This window comes from Lepidothrix coronata, unplaced genomic scaffold (assembly GCF_001604755.1).
Source record: "Lepidothrix coronata isolate B3197 unplaced genomic scaffold, Lepidothrix_coronata-1.0 Scaffold71, whole genome shotgun sequence".
Lineage (NCBI taxonomy): Eukaryota > Metazoa > Chordata > Aves > Passeriformes > Pipridae > Lepidothrix > Lepidothrix coronata.
The window spans coordinates 4,567,161-4,586,897 of NW_016690251.1; the positions used below are offsets into that span (position 1 = coordinate 4,567,161).

Genomic DNA, 19,737 nt, shown 5'->3' on the forward strand with positions numbered 1-19,737 from the left:
TTATATATTCTCCAGTTCAGGCAGGAATGCTCAGTCCCTCCCTCAGAGCGGGGAATTCCATAAAAGGGTATGAGGACAGGAACATCTTCCTGTCTCGCAGGCCTCTACTGCTAACAATTTCTGGGAAATGGCATGGAAGGCTATGGAATACACAGTTTTGGGTTACACCCATACCATGATGAACTGGTCTCAGCTGTCCTTACTAGGACACTGCTGCAAAGAGAAAGAAGGCTCTGATGCTTGCACTGTAGTTTAACTGAGCCCTACAAATCAGTAGAAGAAAGCATCTTCTATAATTGATGCATCTTTATGGACAGCAATTTGGCAACAGCAACTTTTCAGCTTAGGCTGGGGTTCTGTGACAATTTTAAATTTATTTATGTTGATGCTAACACTGTTTTTTTTACAATATCCTCCTTTGTGACAGCACTTGAGTTTTCCTGATCATGTCATGAGGTTGTCCCAAGGAGGTAATTGTGCAAAAAATGTTACTTTAGGGGAACAGGGGGCTGGGATAAATGCAAGTTAAAGAAAAGAATATGTTTTGAATAAAGCAGACCCCAAGCTCTCTACTTCCAGCTAAAAATGCTGCTAAGCAAGTGCAGTGCTGCAGTGGTTATTCTTCTGAGTGGTGACTGTTCAGCCTGGATGAAACATTCAATAAATCCTATCTCTGAGTATCAAAAGCAGGGTAGTTGTACCCAAGAAGTTAGGTGGGGTTGAGCATCTTACATTCTGGAAAAGTGCAGATGGAAAAGAATATCCTGCACAAAATTTAGTTTGGATTTTTTTTTTTTCAGCAGGGCCAATAGTATGAGCCTTAACTACAATAAACTAGAGTATCAGTTTCCCATAACATGATGCTATACTGCCCACCACCAGTAGAGGCCTAGATTCACTACTGGCCCTCTGGGTTTTTTTTCTGTGCAATATTAGTAGCTGACTAGCATTCTGCCTGTTGTTAATTTGCGTTTTCAGGACCACTTTTTCTTCCAATCTCAGTATTGATAACCTAAAGACTGGTAGCTAAATTTGCGATTTCTGTGAGTTGCAATAAAATCTTGTAAGATCTGGCATCTTTCGCAATCAGTAGCAGAAGAGCCTGTGGGGTATTACCTTCACTTGTTGTGAAAGCAACATGAGGATCTTGCTTACTTTTCCATGTGAAAATCAGCATTATCCTTAATAGTGTTTTCAGATGGTCTTTTGTTGTTTGTGGGGTTTTTTTGTTTGGCTGTTGATTTCCCATATGTGGAGAAAGTTGCATAAAATTTTGGCTTAACATGCAAAATTCTTTGTTCTGCTTGTTCCCAGTCTTTGTCTTTAATCTGGTGTCATGCAACACTGCTTCAGATAATAAGCATTGGATAAAATAAAATTCTGCTCATAGATTTATGCTGAAGATTTCATTTGTGGGCCTTTTGTTAGCTACATGGTCATCATGCCTAGGCTTTGTGAACAAAGATTCGGGAGCTACATGGTACTGTAACTGTAAAACTACTGATGAGAAACCTTGGTCTTGTCATGGATTTAGTATGGGGGGTTTTGTTTTGTTTGATTGTTTTTTTTTAAATTAATCTCATAAATTGGGCTACCGAATGGCATTGTAACATCTTTGTAGTCCTGCCAGTCCTCAGTCTTTCCTAACAGATGTCGCACCAGATTGTACTTTTGTGCTGTGTAAATTAAACTACTGTAGTACCATGCTAGTAGAACTGACTTCCTTTCTCTGCAGCTTATCTACACTCCTCTTATCACTAGATATGACACGTTTTCCAGGAAAACGGTGTCTTTTTAATTCAACACTGATCAGATTAAGTTCCTTTGTGGTAGATCTACAAAAGAAGAAAGAGTGGATTCTAGTCTTTAATATCTGTATGTTTCTTTTTAATTTCAAGCTAATATATTTTTTTGCTAGTCACAATAGTGCTCACATTAATAAAGAATAGAGGTTATGTAAAAAAGATTTTTGTTGGGATAGACTAAACTGAAAAGATCAGTCTGGCATCTGTGCTTCGTAAAATTGGCAGTGATTTGCTATAGCCAATGGTTTTGGGGAAGGATTTTGTGATGCTGAGATATTTGTTTTCATTAGCTCCTTAAAGAAACAATGTCTCTGCCATGAGGCCTGTCCTCCCTCCTCAGGTTCTCTCCTGTCCTGAAATAACTTTGAGTTCACAATGAGTTTGAAGCAAATATTCCAGAGACAATGGTCTCAGAAGTGGTGAATTCCTAAATGTATTAAGAAAATAGGCAGCCAGCTGAGGAAGACAGGCACCATTCTTACCCCTGAAGAAATAAAGGCTGCAGTGTGAGCACCTTAGAGAATGAAGACACTGTGAATAACCCCATGGCACGAGAGCCTTCAGTGAAGCTCAGACCATCTTAGGCACCACCAGGCAATGACAACCCTTCTCTTCATAGGAGTATTTATTGGTCTAAAATGCATTAAATATGCATTTTTAAAATACCTCCATGTTTGGAGGCTGTGGACCGGGGTGTTGATGATGATGATGCTTCATATTTGGCTCTGGGAAGGAGCCCTTTTCATTGAAGAAAGAACCACTTCTGCATAGTTCACACCTTTTTCCTGAACAACGTTTTGAACGCTTCCAGCTTCATTTCAGTATGAGGTAAAACTGATTGTTGTGACACCCCTGTTGAAGGTATTAGGGACAATTCCTCCAAGAGAAAATCATGGAGTTTGTAACCGCTGACCTGTTTTTATACCAGACTGATTGCTGTGATGGCTCATTTTCTTTGTATTAGATCTCGGTCAGAAGTTAGTTACCATTTTTATGCTTGTGTAAAATATATCTGCCAAATTACTTGTTTTATAGGACAGTCAAAATACCAAAAGGTTTTTGCTCTGGTTTTTGCACATTATGTTACCTGATCTGAAACGTTTTACTTCATTATGGCTTAACCAAGCGTGGGAATACCCTTAAATCATTCTTTGCCAACTGTCTAAGCAAAGATGGTCGATGTCTGACAGTGCCCAAAGGACACCAGCACTTGCACAAATCAGAGCTGTATTGACTGGGATCTCTATTATTTTGGACTTAAGTAATGTTGAATATAGTGGCATTTGTTAGCTAAACCCTAAGTAAGAAGTGATAGCTAACAGCTCTGAATTCCAGATAGTAGACCATAGCTAAAGGGAGAACTTTTGAGGTATAGCTTAAAAAAAAGCGGGGGGAGGGAAAAACCAAAGCACATGGTAACCACTGAATTAAGTTTTTGCTTTCTGAAGGCCCCCTAGGATTGCTTTCTGTTCTCTTCCAACACTTTGAGGGTTTTTCATTGCTGCTGCAGGAGCTGTGATCAAATAAAAAATACTAAGTTATCGTCATCGCTCCTTGTGCTGTAGAGTGCCCATCTTGGTTTAATGCAAATGTGAAAAGACTCTTGACGAGACAGTTACATGAAAGCTCTGAATGGCTGGAGTTGTGTATAAAAATCTACCTTGGCTGATCTCTCAGGGATTGTAGAAGGCATTTTTTTAAAAGGAATTTGTGAGAGCTAGGGAAAAATGGAATTTGCTGAACTGATCATTCTCCAATATTGCAGCCTCTAGAAAGATGCCTCTTGAGCATGTTAGGAATCAAAGTTCATTAAAATAGCTTTATAAATGTTAAATTATTGGTGTACTTTTTGCATATTTCCAAGGGCATTTTCTTTTTGTTCTAGGCATTTCTATGATTTTAGAAAGAAGTATCAAAAATACTTTATTTTTAAAAACCTGTCTATATAATTGGGATCATGTTGTCTTAAATTGAAGTTTGTCAAAAACTTGAAGTCAACTTGTGGTGCAGTCTTGCATTTTTTTCAGTGTTTATGGACTGTTTCACTAACCTCCACATCCTTAAACTGTAACGAGCCTGAAATAAATTAATGTTTGTGTATTTCGTTGAATAATTTAGTTCATATATAGGTTCTCTCTGCCATTTTTAATATTTATTGTGAATAACTTCCTTAAGTAAATCTTTCAAAGGAAATTAAAATAAGAAAAATATTTCCGTACAACTGTAATAAAAGCTGATATTAAAAATTACATAAAATGCTCTCCCATGATTAGTCAGATCCTTATCAAACTAAATACATTAAAATCTCAAAATATTTTAAATAAATGGATTTTAATTCTGTTCAGTGCTTGAATGTTGCACTTTGGGATTTTTCAACCCCACTGATTACATCCTAGGAATGTTTTGGAATTTTCTTTTTCTTGGAAGGAAAAGGAAGAACTACAGGCATCCACTTGTAGTTTTGTAGCGCTTTCCCTTCTCTGAAAATGGCCAAATTAATAAATCATAGGATGATGAGCATCATTTTAACTATCACTGGCATCTGAAAAATGTGCTTAGAAAGAATAATTATTTAAGTTTTACTTCTGAGTTGTAATGTGATGAATGTTCTATGATTCTAACCAATTTAACCTCTAATAAAACAAACTGTTGTTGATTTTGAAGTATTCTGTACTGCTAATATATTTTTTGTATCAATTCCTTTCTCAACTGATTGCTCTGTTTCCCCCTGCCTCCCATGGCAGTCTTTTCCCTGTAAAAGGACCGATCTGTCTAAGGTAGAGAAATTAAATTTCTATATATTGATTGCCATGTCTGCATGTAGTTAACTCAAGAGGCTATGCTAATCATTTTTATGTCTCTTCAAACTTTCCCTTTTAAATTTATTTTTTCCCCAGAAATTAATTTATTTTTCTGTTTATACTCATGTCAGACAGCATGATATCTAATTTGTAACCCTAATGAAGGAACTATTTTCTGTTCTTGTAGAAAGTAGTTTTATGAAGCTTCTTTTGTATCATTGTTATCATCTAAACAGAGATTGAACTGCATCATATCTTCCTACTTTTGTGACATTCAGGAAATAACCTTTTAACTGTATTCTTTTTTTTTTAAAATCAGGCTAGAATTTGAGAGACAACAACGAGAGGAGCTTGAAAAATTAGAAAGTAAAAGGTAACATTATTCTCTGTGGTATTTATGTGTATCTGTATGTACACATTATAGACTCATTTAAATCACTGCTTTGGGATCACGATGTTAGTTACTCAGCCAGCAGAGGACCCTGAATAGCTGAATTGCAGCTAACTGTGATTTTTATAAGCAAAGAAACTCTGAAACACAAAGATATGAGGAGGATAGATTATACAAATCTAATATATTACCTTTGTTCTTAATTTTTGTGGTGGTGTTTTAAAGGACAGCAAATTACATTCTTTATTGAGTTTGTTGGGTTTTTTTGGTTTAGCTGCCTTTAGATTAATTCGAGATAGCAAAAACTCACATGTTGCACTCTGCTTCTCTTACATAAAACTGTGGTGTGGAATGGACATACTAATAATGCTTATCAGAACATTATTTGGGTATCAGTTTGAAGTACAGAAGAAAGCATTGTTGTCAGCTGGCAAACTGAGCTGACTATTCTGGCACTCATATCTGCTAAGATTTTGGAGGTGATAGCTCGGACCTTGTTGCAGATTCCAGCACTGATTAGATTCATACACTGAAAACCATTCTGCCATCTCAGCCCTAGATGGCTTGTTCCATTTTGAAAGAGCTCTTTATATAGTTGGACTAGGTAAAGTAAATTCAGAAAACCCCTGAAACTCTGAAGCACTAAAAGATGCTGTTCAGCAATTGATGCAGCATAGGATCACTGATATTTATCCCTTTTGTTATATTGATGGGATTTGAATTCAGATTGTGCTGAAATTGGTTTGCTTGTGATTTAATTTATCTGACTTTAACTTCTCACAAAATAACCAACTGACTTGCAGGTTGTCTTTACTTGTATTATGGGGACAATGGGGCCTTCAAGTCTGTCCACATTTGGAATGTGCTTAGAACCTTTAAAAGAGAGATTACACAGGACATAGTAATTTGTCTTATATGTTATAATCTGTTTATCGATAATTCAGTCGGGGTCAGAGAAGGCATTGTTTTAATTCATCTGTTGGCTTAAATTTGGTAAGGCAAATTGCTGATCAAGTCCTTTTATACAAGTTTGTGTGTATGAGAAGGTATATATAAAAATCTATATTTATTCTTCACTGTGTGCATGGATGTGTTCTATCAATATTTTTATTAGATTTGGCAGAACTAATAAAGTCTTAATTTTTTACTAACAAAAGTGCTATGTAGCGTGTCTTCCTATAACTTTATATATCCACAACTTTTTATGTTGACACAGACTATATGAGTGTCTTTTCCATTTGTTTCATGCATTGAGTCACTTCCAAGCAGTGTAAGATCTCAACCTGTGGCAAACCAAAACTATTAAAGAAAGAAATGGTTATATATACTGGAAAGTCCTAGACCAAACCTTTTTAACTTCATGCAAATGTTTTACTGCAGGAAACAAATAGAAGAGATGGAAGAAAAACAAAGATCTGACAAAGCAGAACTCGTAAGAATGCAGCAAGAAGTAGAGTCACAGCGAAAAGAGACAGAGATAGTTCAGCTGCAAATTCGAAAACAGGAGGAGAGTCTGAAACGGAGAAGTGTTCACATTGAGAGCAGGTTAAAGGATTTGCTGGCTGAAAAAGAGAAATTTGAAGAAGAGAGATTACGGGAACAACAGGAGATAGAGCTTCAAAAGAAAAAGCATCAGGAAGAAATTTTTGCCCGGGTCAAAGAGGAGTTGCAGCGACTACAAGAACTTAATCATAATGAAAAAGCAGAGAAAATGCAGATTTTTCGTGAACTAGAAAGACTTAAAAAGGAAAAAGATGAGCAATATGTTAAGCTGGAGTCAGAAAAAAAAAGACTTGAAGAACAGGAAAGAGAGCAGGTGACGCTTGTGGCTCATCTAGAGGAACAGCTTCGAGAGAAACAGGTCATGATAGACCTCCTGAAGAGAGGGGATGTGCAGAGAGTTGAAGAAGAGAGAAGAGACCTTGAAGATATTAGAGAATCTCTATTGAAAGTCAAGGAAGCCCGCTCTGAAGGTGATGAAAACCATGAGGATTTAGAAAAAGCACAGCATGATTTTTTAGAGTTCAAAAGGAAACAGCTGGAACGGTTGACTATTTTGGAAAAAGATTTGGTTCAGCAAATGGATCACCTAGAAAAGGAAATAGCAGATGAAAAAGGAGCTCTGGAGCACTTAAAATTTGCACATGAAGAACATTTAAATCCCAAGAGAGATGATGAAAACTCTGTGGATCCCATACTCAGGGCTGAAGAAGTTGACAGGATAAAGCCAGTGGAGTACAGGCTCCAATCTAAAGTACGCCAGCTTGAGTACCTGAAGAGTAATCATTTGCCAGCTCTGCTGGAAGAAAAACAAAGAGCTTCTGAAGTCCTTGATAGGGGCTTGTTAGGGTTAGATAATACCCTCTATCAAATAGAGAAAGAAATAGAAGAAAAAGAAGAGAAGCTTGCCCAGTATAGAGCCAGCACAAATCAGCTGGAGCAGCTTCAAGAAACCTTTGAATTCACAGCCAATGTAGCTCGTCAGGAAGAAAAGGTTCGGAAAAAGGAAAAAGAAATCCTTGAATCAAGGGAAAAGCAGCAGAGAGAGGCTCTGGAGCAGGCTGTTGCTAAGTTAGAAAAGAGGCATTCAGCTTTGCAGCGTCGTTCGACGATAGACTTTGAAATCGAAGAGCAGAGACAGAAGCTGGCCACCCTGAACAACAGCTGCAGTGAGCAGGCAGGGCTGCAGGCCAGTCTGGAGGCTCAGCAGAAAGCCCTCGAGCAAGACCGAGAACGGTGAGTCCTGTGGTGGCTTCCATTGATTAGAACCTCTCCAGAGAAGGTGAATCATTTTATACTTTAGATGTTGAGAACATGACTTGTTCTGTGTCCCAGTATTTGAGTTTCTTCGTGAGTTTCAAGTAGTTTACCCAGAATTGAAACTCTGCGTTGTTTTTCAAAGGATTCTTGCTCACTCATTGATTTCTCTTGTGTTCAGAGACTTATCCTGTCCTCAGCAGGATATTATTTGCATTAGCCAACACAGTACTTTAAATTGTTTTACAAAGCTCAGACAACCTTATGTTCTGCCCTTACAAAAAACGGACCATCTAACAACTTTTTTTCTCTTAAAATATTTCTGTATAGCATTTTGTTTCTTTATTAGTAACAGGTCAAATGTTTGTTCAGGGGTTGGAAACGAATAGTTACAGTAGACCTGCCAACTGTCTCTCTCAACTATTGATGTACTTCTGGAACACTTCTGGTATTCAGAGTAAACAGGGGTAATATTTAATTTTTTTGTTACTGGTTTCAGGGCTAAATAAAAATAAACTAGCCATATATCTATGTAAAGTTTGAAGCTTTTGAAGGTTATTGGCAAATACACAGAGGCTTTAATACTGCCCCTGTGTGATGACAACTCCTTCTAGGTACAGAAGCAATGTCATCAGTTATACATGTGATATCTGGTAACATGATGTTCAGCCCAAGTATGGGAAGCTCAGACAAAAGTGATTCAGGTAGGGGAAGGATCTTTCTGTATGGAAGAAGAGGAAAAAAATCTTTTGTTTCATTTTTGGCCTGAGTGAAAATCCACTGGGATTAATGCATTTAGTCCCTGCAGTACAGAAAGAGGGCAGAATTGTAATTTTTAAATGTTTTATCTGATTTACTAATACTGAAGCTTTAAAACCTGTGAATATTGGTGAAACAATGAAGTAGGTTTTTTCTTGAGGTACCATTTGTCATTTGCTTTTTTAATATTTCACTGATTATGTGAATCCTCCTTCGTAAGCCCTTGAAACAGATGGCTTGATTTAAAAAAAAACTATGAAAACAAACTTGCCTATAGCCATATTGAAGAGCTCTTCTGTATTGCTTTCCAGTTAAACCATCATCAGAAGAGAATAGTTGCTTTCAGTACACTGTGTAGAGATGACTTTTTCAACGTTTATAGCTACATTGTTTGGATTTTAGTTAAGCATTTTCAGTACTGATTTATCATTTTGTAGTGGATATTGCCATTATTTTCCATAATTGTCTTGGACATAAAATCTCATTTTCTACACTAAGCACCTCACTCGACTAAAGTGAGCCGTAAACAACTGGAGGTTCCACAAAAATACACAGCTTAGTTAGCCCTCAAGAGATTGCTGGGTTGTGTGATAAGTGAAAAAGTGTATTGAAAGCTAGAAGACTGAGGTTTGGAAAAGACACCAAGGAAGTGAAAAAATATTTTTTTCCTTGTTTTTTTCTTGTTTACTTCAAAGTTCTGTTGTACAAGCTAAATAAAACTTTGAAGTCTTTCAGTGAATAGCCCGTGGGCCTGAATAATTCAATTCAGAATGTTTTTGTGAATGTTGAGGCAGAAGAAAAATCTTAAAATATGTGATAGTGTGTTAAACATTTCAGGTCACTTATTGCTCTTGTGTTTGAGTTTACGCTGCACAGTACATGATGCCATAGTAAGCATATGAATTATATATGTTTCTTATTGTTTATCTAGATCCCATTATGTGATGATATGCTCTAGTTCAGTGTTAAGTCTCTAAAAATGTTTAAGTGCAATAGTCATTTGATATGCTACAAGACTATAATTTCATCATACCTGGATAAAATGTTTTTTTTTCAGTTTGAATCCTGTATAAGCTCAAATTCTTTCACCTACAGGGATGACCCACAAAAAGATAATTTGAAGTGAACTTATATTGGGATATTGCATACACATTTTGTCTTTACTAGCAGAGGTTTGGGGCAATAGAATGAACATAAAGCAACTTTAGAGTCATCTTTGAGGCAATGGGATGCATCACTCACAAGTGGCAAGGTGCAGTTTACAGTTCTTACTGGTGGATGCATCACAAGACTGACTAAGCTCATAGCTATAAAAAGTGATATCTTTTCCTATTAGGATGTTTACAAACCAAGAGATAAGCTTTGTTCCTTTAATATAATTTTGATTTTTGTGGTTAAATTGATTTTCCATAGATGCAAACACTCTCCTATATCCAGCAGCCATCTCCCATCCACTTCCCCTCAGGACACAAGATTGTTTTGATGCTAATCAGAAGAAACAGATGGCTTTTGGCGGTGCTGCAAAAAGTACTCTACAAATGAAGTAACAATTCAGCCTAAGCCTCAGCATTCATAATCTCTTTAATTTTCTTTTAACCCCCAGGATGGAATAAAGTAGTTGTAGCATTGTACTTCAATTTGGATATATACAATTGCAGGCAAAGTGGTAAAATCCCAACTTTGCATAGTTTCCCCTGTTTTTTGCAGGAATTTCTTCTATTATTTGATTTTTAAGTAATCTCTAGAAAAACAATAACCTTTAGAGACAAAAATTGTAATGAAAATGGGGGAGATTATTACTGTGTTACTAATCTAATCTCAGCTACATTGCAACTGAAAAGTGTGTTCTGCAGATTACTTTATTATCATATAGTTTATTTTGACTAACTGATAAATAAAGACTAACTGATAAAGCAAGAAGTGCTTTTTATTTCCTACAAAATGCCTCAGACATTTTCAGTCAAAAAAAGGGTACCTAATTTTACGTATTGTATTCTGTGCATAAATGTGGCTGGAATGAAATTTATTTGTTAGGAAAAGCAAGGAATCATTCAAAAGATGATTTATTAGGTGCATATATAAAATAAGTACTAGATTTTTATTTTACAAGTAAATTTTCAAAAATATATATACAGATGGAATGACTGGAAAATAAAATTTATATATATAGTACAGAATTTTAAAGATTTCCTTACAATATGTTTTGCCACATCAGTGTCTTAGGTGTTCTTTGGGGGTTTGTATTAGTGCTTCGTATTTCAAGGTTTTAATTTTTTTCCCCTTCATGTCCTCATTTACTTCACACTGGAAGGTAATAAATGAGGTCACTGATAGAGTTCTGGAAAGAGGAACATTTATTCAAGTGATTCTAATAGATAGGTTAGGTCTTATGAGTTAATATTGAATGTGCTGAGTTAGATACCTTTTGCACTGGAAGTTACTGAAGTTGTTTTATTCAACTTAATAATGCTGTTGGAACATGGTTTTAAGCTGTCTCTTTTCCTTTCTAAATATGCCTAAAAAACTATTATGATTTTTAGACCTTCATAAATATTAATGCCTACAATCTTACATACATGTACAGTTTAAGTACATTACTTCCCATCAGAACTATGGAAATCAACTCTAAACCAAAGCAAATTACATCTTAAGATCTTTTTTTGTAGCCTGGACCAGGAAATTCAGCAGCTGAAGCAAAAAATATACGAGGGTGATGGTGCTCAGAAAGGAAACCATGGAACACTGGAAGAGAGACTCTCCCATAGCACTTCCCCTACCAGCTCAACAAAACCACAGCCACCCTCTGCTCCTCTGGTTGATGACAGGTAGGTAACCTGCTTCCTGCAATGTTTTGGTAGGAATACAAGCAAAAGCTTTTGAAAAGAAATATTTTGAAAGACCGTTCTGCCAGGGTTGGATTTTATTTAAGTACTGTAATTGCACTGATGGTAGGTCACCTAGTTCCGAACAGCACCGTACAAACTCGTGAAATTTAGCATGGAGTGCAAGGCCCCCATGTTTCCAGACTTCGGGTGGAATTTCATCAATGCCAGCTTCCTTGCCGATTTTCACCTGCTGTATGGCCTTAAGGGTTTCTCCTAAAGTGGGGGCAGTATCCAATTCATACTTCACCGGTTGTTGTGTGATGGACTGAATAGCTGAGTCTTGGACTACGTGGCTAGTACTGAAAAGAGTCTGAAAGTGTTGCTTTATGCTGATGACGCCGCCCTTGTCACCCACACAGAAGCAGCTCTGCAGCATTTAACATCCTGCTTTGCAGATGCTGCTGAGCTCTTTGGGCTGGAAGTCAGCTTAAAGACGACAGAAATTCTCTATCAACCAGCACCTCAGGAAGTCTTCCATCATCCCCGTATCACCATTGGCGAATCAGAGCTCAAATCAGTCCAGCAGTTTAATTACCTAGGTAGCCTCATCTCCTCGGATGGTAAGATTGATGGAGAGATAGACAACAGGTTAGCAAAGGCATACAGTGCCTTCGGAAAGCTTCATAAAAGAGTTTGGCAAAATAAACACTTGAAGAAAAGTACAAAGTTCAGTGTTTACAGAGCCATAGTGCTGTCAACTCTCTTATATGGATCTGAATCATGGGTCATCTACCGCCACCACCTGCAACTCCTGGAACGCTTCCATCAACGCTGCCTCTGAACAGTCCTAAACATCCGCTGATCAGACTAACATGTCTGTTCTAGAACAAGCAGCAGTCACAAGTATTGAGGCCATGTTCCTGAGAACACAGCTGCGCTGGGCAGGACACGTCTCAAGGATGAAGGACCACCGCCTCCCTAAGATCTTGCTTTGTGGTGAACTTGCCACCGGCTGCTGCAAGAGAGGAGCCTCGAAGAGAAGATACAAGGACTCCCTGAAACAACATCTCAGCCTTGGCCATATTGATCAACGTAACTGGTCTACTCTGGCCTCCAATCGGGAGGTCTGGAGACACGCTATCTGTAACGCTGCTGCTGCCTTTGAGAAAGCACGCAGGATCACTCTTGAGGAGAAAAGACAACGCAGAAAGAATCGTGCCTTGCTGAATATACCACCTAAGGAGTCTTTCTGCTGTGCCTTTTGCAACCAGACGTACCTATCTCGTATTGACCTTTTTAACCACCAGCGCACTTGTAACAAACATGGGTAAAGCCCTTCCCAAATCTTCGTTCGTGAAGCCCAGCCATGATGTAATTGTACTGAAGAACTAGTCTGGAAATAGAATTTGTGTGCTGTATTCTACTATAAATGACCAACAGCCTAATCTTTTGTTCCTGTACAGTTTGTTTTAGAATAGAGGGTTGGGAAACTGTAGGCTAAAATGTATTTAAATAGTTTTTGTGTTTACAGTTACTTGTCTATATGGTTTTGCTTCATATACACTTAAGGCAACAAAGTAAATTAAATTATCCTAAACCTTTTTTAATAGGGCAGCTGCCTGGTATCATTAAAATCCGTTTCATCTGTTCTTGTTACATTTACACGTGCAGTTGTTGATATCAGCTCTTGGAACGTTCCTTCTGTTTGAAAACCAAACCTTTGTTAGCCCAAGTTGCTGATATCACAGCAGTGATAAATGCAAACCGTGAAGTTACTGAAGATGCAACCCCAGCCTTCTTGTTCTCCTTCATCAGTCTTAGTCTCACTGCCACTTATATGTAGAACTGTACACGTAGCAGTGGCTTAACCTGGGGTCCATTAATTTGTCTAATTGTGATAATAAATTGCTAACCTTTGCCTGTTGGAGAAACACTCACTCAGAAGTCTGTGTTCCTTACAGAGGGATAAAACTGGTCTAACATTAAGCCTGCTAATTAAGAGTTGTGCAGTACTTAGAAGCATTTCAAAGAGCTCTTTAGTCTGTCTTACCTTTTGTGTAGAATACACTCTTTTTACACATACACATTTTCTTCTGTATCTTGAAGGATAAATGCCTTTATTGAACAAGAAGTGCAGAGAAGGCTCCAGAATATTCATCATAAAGCTGAGGATAACGATGTTAGTGTGGCCTGGTCTACAGAAAGTTTAAAGGTGAGTAGAGATGGGTAGGAAATCCTGACCTTTAATGTACTATGTGAAACCAGTGATTTAGTTTTGTTTTTCAATAATTTTTATGTTTTCCTATGTTTACTTAGTTTTAATTTACCAAAAAAAGTAAACAGTAAATCAGGGATATCAGTTTTTAGATTTTGATCATCTTTTTATTTCCAGCGGCTGGTTTATGTTGATTGGTTGATTGACTTCTAAGCCAGTGGTTTTCATAAATATTGATAAGAAAATAGTTATTTTTGTCTATTAGAAGGACTGTCTCTTCCTCTGAATACTTTTAAATGAACTTCTACAAGAAAGGCACTCTTTTTAATAATCACCTGTACCTTTTTTGTGCTTAGGATAATGAGAGGCTTAATAACGGCACTGTTCAACGGAAGCTGAAGTATGAGGTAGGTCATAATTTGTCAGAATGAAATGGTTGTCTTAAATTATGGCATGCCCTGTAATTAAAATTCTTAATGTTTAGCTGCATAATTAGAATTTTGAATTCACAGCAAGATTAATGGCTAACAGACACGGCAGTGCATTTTTCCAGCTGGAATTAAAGTGATTTTTTTTTTCAGATTTGATCTAGCTTTTTCCTTATTTGAAGGTGTGGTGTTATTGTGGATCTCTCTGCCTTGTTTTACCATTATTCTTAATTTGGAACAGTATCCCTTTCCTTATTTTTAGAGGAGAAAAACATTTATTGAGGAGACATTGTCTGAATTCAGCATATACTTGACATTTCTGACTCACTGTGAACTACTGTAATGGTGTCTATAATATTAGCACAAACAACCAGGCAAGTTTGCCTGAATCCTGTCATGGCGGACTCGTACACTGTATTTATGTATTTTTAAAGTGAGGCTTAGACACCTCCTACCATATTTGCTTGTCTAACTGTTCCTTGAAACACTGTTATTTACTTGTTTTGGTGAGTAAATCCTAAATACCTTTATGGATTAAACCTTAACAGTGGGAGGGCTGCAGCACTTCAAATTTGGACTTTTTTGGACTTTTACACTATCATTTTTAAACTGTGTTGGACTTTTTGCACTCTCTTGACTAGTATAGGGTTACTTTTTTCTCTACGTGTGGGAAAATACTAAAAGGGCTTATAAGTTTCTGCATCACCCTTTGACTTTCCTGTGGTTTTTGAGGGAAGCAAATATAAACCAAGTGAAATGGATACTGTACAAAGAAAAAGCAATCGTGGGCTGGGAAGATCAACCATTCCTGAATCAGATCTCAATAACTTCTGTTGGATTTTGTCTTTCTCATTTTGAGAGATTGTACCAATTTTGAATGATTGTTCAAACCTAATCAAAATCAGTCCTCAATTTAAGAAGATTTTACAAGGATGTTTCTGTTTTCTTCTTTTGAAATTTTTAGCAGAAAAGTCAACAGTTGCAGCCACACTATGGCTTTCCATTTCTGTCTAAAGATGGCAATTGTGCTTCTGAGTTGCATGGAGAAAACACAGGAGTAAGAGACCATAAGAAACAGAAGGGATATACAGAGATGCTGGATTTATTTTCCAGTTCTGGAAGAATCTCCTCCTCTTTTACATCAGAGAAGGCATTTCAGAATGAAGGGAGTAATTTGGAACAGGAGAGCTTTGCTTGTCATTGTGACATTAAAAGTAGTTTAATTCACTCTAAAAATACTAATACTTTAAAGAGTAAAAATGTTTCTTATCAGAATGTTTTATCTACTTCTTTACAAAGTCCTGACTTTAATAATGTGGCTTATTCACTCCGCAAGGTTGAAAATTTCAGTCATTTTGATGATAAAATAATTACTTCTCCAGATTGTGACAGCTCAAGAACGGAATCTGATTGTTCCCACTCGAAACAGCTGTCTCCTGTAGGATCCTTAATGGGTGCTAATGAGCAGACTGGCTTTAACAGTGTATCATGCCTTCTCTTTCCTCAGTCTAATATGCATTCTGAAACAAAAACTTATAAAGAAAACAGCCCATTAAATGCAGTGTACTCGACAATTGAAGACCAGTCTAGTAGTTCTCAGCTTCCAACACAAAAAGCCTTTGATTTGACCTCTTTTAAGTCAATAGCTTCTCATTTTGATGCGAGACTAGAACACACTACCAGTTTGGGGTCTCTTGTCAGTAAGCTTTCCTGCCTTTGCAAAAATACCAGTAGTCAGCTGCTCCACAGTGGAGTGGTTTCCAAACAAATCAAGGAGTTGGGAAGTTTGTGTGACAGAAATGAGAGGTGTGCACAAGCAGTATCATTAATAAAAAATCTGCCATTTATAAGGAACTTGCAAGTAAATGTGTTCTTCAAGTCAGATGTGAATCAAGACATGTCCCACACTACTGATGACACCAAAGCTCATACTGAAAATGTCATTCAGACTGTGTCTCCTGTGCAAGAGGCTGTCACGGTGTGTGTGAGCACAGAGATCTCGGATGACTGTACGAGAAAACCCCCTGAAGGATTTACATGCTGTAGTAAAAATGAAGAGCTGGAAAACACTTTTGTGTTAAGACAGAACTTTGTGCATTTTCCTGATGTCTTTTTGAAGCTTCAAGTCTGTTCCCTGGAAAAAGTACTGGAATTTTTGACCTGTGCTTTACCTCAGATTTCTGTTAGGATGGAGGAGTTGAAAGGTATCTACTGGCTTGCTGTTGGCAATTGCAAAAAACCTGACCCAGATCCTGCTTGCTTGCTTTTGTTCAGCTCCATTCTGTATGTTGTTGTTTCATCAGATGAACAAGACACCTGCCAGAGTTCCTTGGCACTGCTTTGTGAGGTCCCTATTGACTCTATAAAAGAGATTCAAGTTGGCTTTGCTGGACAGAGTATTAGTCTTCTGTGTTCTGCTGAAGATGGTTTACTCACAATATTTACCTATAACAAGCACGTCACTCAAAGAATTTGCCACGACATAATGAGCATTTTGATTTCTGCAGTGGATGATGATGCTTATTTAAATCACCAGCTCTTGAAAGATGATTTGGTTCAGATTTCACTTAACTGGACTTCAGATGTAAATGACTTGGTTTTTTCAAACGGAGTGCGATTGTCCTGTAAATTTCAAACTGAGTTAGCGGATCTGGTTTACTTACTCCATGAAAATATGGGAAGTATTAAACCTCCATTAGGTGACATTCGTGTACTGCTATATACCTCAGTGAAAGTAGACTGTGCTGAGCAGACTGTGTATAGAACTCTCGTTCTTACGACTACTCATATAGGTCTCTTAAAGGAAAATCATGCCCCTAACGTTCGGGATGCTTCCTGCCAGCGATCACAGTTTGACACCCTTCAGCTGTACAGTTTGAATGATATCCGATGTGCAATTTTGCCAGACAAAGAGAATTGCACAAAAATTGAGCTTGTGTTTTCTAGAAGGAGCAAGGTTGGATCTGATTCAGGAACTGCTTTTTCTAAATACTGTGAAAAAGAAATAAATACTCAACTGACAGTCATCCCATCAATTCTTCAAAGCAGTTTGCATATCCCTTCGGAAATCTGGAAATTAACATTCAGTTCAAGTGAAGAAGCCATTTGGCTAATTATGCATCTGACTAGGTGTTGAAATCCAAATACATTTAGATACATTCAAAATAAGAGGGTAATGAATATTGATAAAATCCTTTTTTGTTTCCTTTTTTTTAATCAATAGACAAAAGGGACCTTTGAGCCTCCAAAGGAATGCCATAGACTGTGTACACACATCCTAGCAATAATAATTATTACTTGAGTGCTTGCTTTTTGTGGATCTCTGCTATCCTGTACATACATTTCCTTCGGAAAGTGAGGAAATTAAATGTTTCTATGTTATGTGGTAGGTGGATGAAAACTATAATTACAGCTCTGCCTTCTGATTTCCATTTTGGCTGTGTTTTCTGGCTTCTTCCATCTACTATCTGTCTTCATTAATGTCTTCTCCATTCCTCCTCGATTGCCTTTTCCTTAATTTTTCTGAGTATCTGTTTTTCATTCTCCTCATTTATTTCATGCCCTTGATCTCAATCAATATTTCAAAACATCTGCAAATTTTTTTATCTTACATTTCACTGTGTGCTCCTAATACTACAGATATTTACAGATTTTATACATGCAATTTTGAGAAGAATAGATTTGACAATTCTCTCCTGCTTCAGAGTTTTGCATTTAAGGTTGATTGCACTTGCACATCAAAGTTTGTCACAAGTGCAAAAAGAGCTGTGCTTTAAATAGCATTTCAACCTTTGGTCGTGCTACTGTACCTGTGGCAAAAAATGTTTTGGGGTCTGTGTATGTGTTTCTCATGCTGTAAATGGATAGCTGACAGCTGGGGATACAGCCTGACAGTTGGAGTGAGTTTAACTGTAGAGTTCTGTCCGTGCTTAGCCTTACTTTCACCTTTTTCTGCTTGCTTACTAGTGGGGTTGTTGATGCTGTGAGATTGCATCTCTTACAGTCTCTTTAATACTACATGCCAAGAAAGAAGGAAACTATTGAACATTAGTAAAGGACTTCCATTAGTGAAGGCTTAGTACAAGGTTATTTTTTACCTGTTATCCTGTTAGATGTTCAAATGATAAATAAGCTGTGTTGTCTCCCATCTTTTGTTTCTTCCCATGTAAAGGGAGCTGAACACCTTTTGAATCCTGTTGCTTGAGTGTGCCATCTGCCTCGTTTGAGGAAGATGGTTCTTGGCAGAAAAAACAGTGGTATCTAATCTGAAATTCTAAATTCTGTAAACATATTGCCAGCAGAGGTGCAATCTTCCACTAGACAGAGTTAGACTTTGGTCTCTCTGCGAGTATAAGAACATTTCCCATTTGTTTTTACCATATGTTAAGACATGATAATGTAACTCACATGGGATTTAAAAAGAAATAGCTTGCACTGGATGAGGAAGTTATGTCTGGAAGGATGAATGCTGGTTTGGATAGAGAATTATGGGGTTTTTTTACATTACAAAACTTGCTACTTCCTTAAGGAAGTCCAGAGATGAGCAAAATATGTCACATTATTTTGAGGTACAGTGAGGGGGAGTTAGCAAAGAAAGTGCACACAAATATCTCACAGAATGTGGAGTAGATGGAGCATTAACCTCGTATCAGTCCTGCTCAGGAGTGGCTCCCTCAGTGACATCACGGAGGCATTTCTTCTGGCCCTTGCCCAAAGTCAACACTGAGTGGCACTATCTGGGAGGACTCTCTTGATCAAGGCTGTTAAAGGAAAGCAATTTCTGCAACCGATTTCTTTTCAGATTATACCCCAAAGTTAAGTGTTTGTGCATATTGTGTTTCCCAATAATGTGTTTTTCCTCTGTCGTGCTTGTTTTCAAATCTTACTCAGTGAATATTCTGCACTTTTATGAAAAAGAACAACTTCACAGCAATATCTTTTATTCTGATGTAAAGTAAACATAACATAATGATCATTGTTTATGAATATCAAAAGCATTATTTAATGCATTAGGGTGTGTTTTCCACAACACTTTGTGTTTGAAATTGTTTTCCTCTCTATTATTACCGTTTGTAATAGTTCTCTGGAAATGACTGCCAATAAATTATGTGTTGACAGAGGTGGCTTTAAGAGTGACTTTATGGTTTTATTGTTGTTTTAAAACAGATTATATTGTTGTCAGGGCAATGAACTCCTCTTTTTCCCCAGGAAAGAATTGCTTACATTCCTATGCTTCAGAAATGAGTTTTAGCTGAAAAGCCAGTAATGTTGGGAGTGGTGAAAGAAGGGCAAAGTGGACAGGAGAGAATATTTGTTGTGAAAACAAAGGTCACTGAATTTTTTTCCATTTAAGCAAACTTTTTTTATATTTTCTTAAAAAAATAAGAAAAGGAAAAGGGAAGTTTATGGGAAATACCCCCTAGATAAAGCCAGTGGAACGAAAATTCACTTTCTTTATGTTTTCTTTTTCACTATTTTTAATACTAATGTTAAGGGAAATGACGTTGTCATTTATAATTGACTAGTAATGAAACAAGTCTCCCCTTCTGGAGAGCTGTGAGGATGCCAAAAGAGTCCCTGGAACAGGCAGAAGCATTTATGAAGGAGTTTCAAACTTTTCTCTAACTCCTGCACAGTATCACGCTTACTGGAAGTCACCAGGAGTTGCAACAAAGGACATGAATGTTGAGAATACAATTACAGGTCAAGGGATGGAGTGCTAAATACAAATACATCAAATACTGTCCCGTATACAA

The 19,737-nt window shown here is 37.3% G+C and overlaps 1 protein-coding gene across 11 annotated transcripts in view; it reads left to right on the plus strand.

The window, feature by feature from the left end:
- The window catches only part of KIF16B (kinesin family member 16B), a 141,141-nt gene that overhangs the window by 75,194 nt on the left and 46,210 nt on the right, over positions 1–19,737 (plus strand). For 7 of the 11 annotated variants that reach the window (XR_001875482.1, XR_001875483.1, XM_017818932.1 and 4 more), the window contains exons 18-23: positions 4,550–4,582; positions 4,926–4,979; positions 6,378–7,733; positions 11,180–11,338; positions 13,445–13,550; positions 13,910–13,960. Coding sequence is in view for 9 of the 11 variants with exons in the window: in XM_017818932.1 (XP_017674421.1) it covers positions 4,550–4,582; positions 4,926–4,979; positions 6,378–7,733; positions 11,180–11,338; positions 13,445–13,550; positions 13,910–13,960 (1,759 nt within the window). In the remaining 2 variants the exon portion in view is untranslated. Of the gene's footprint in view, positions 1–4,549; positions 4,583–4,925; positions 4,980–6,377; positions 7,734–11,179; positions 11,339–13,444; positions 13,551–13,909; positions 13,961–14,945; positions 19,112–19,737 lie in introns of those variants that run through there. The other 4 variants (XM_017818929.1, XM_017818931.1, XM_017818930.1 and 1 more) reach the window with 3 other exon arrangements.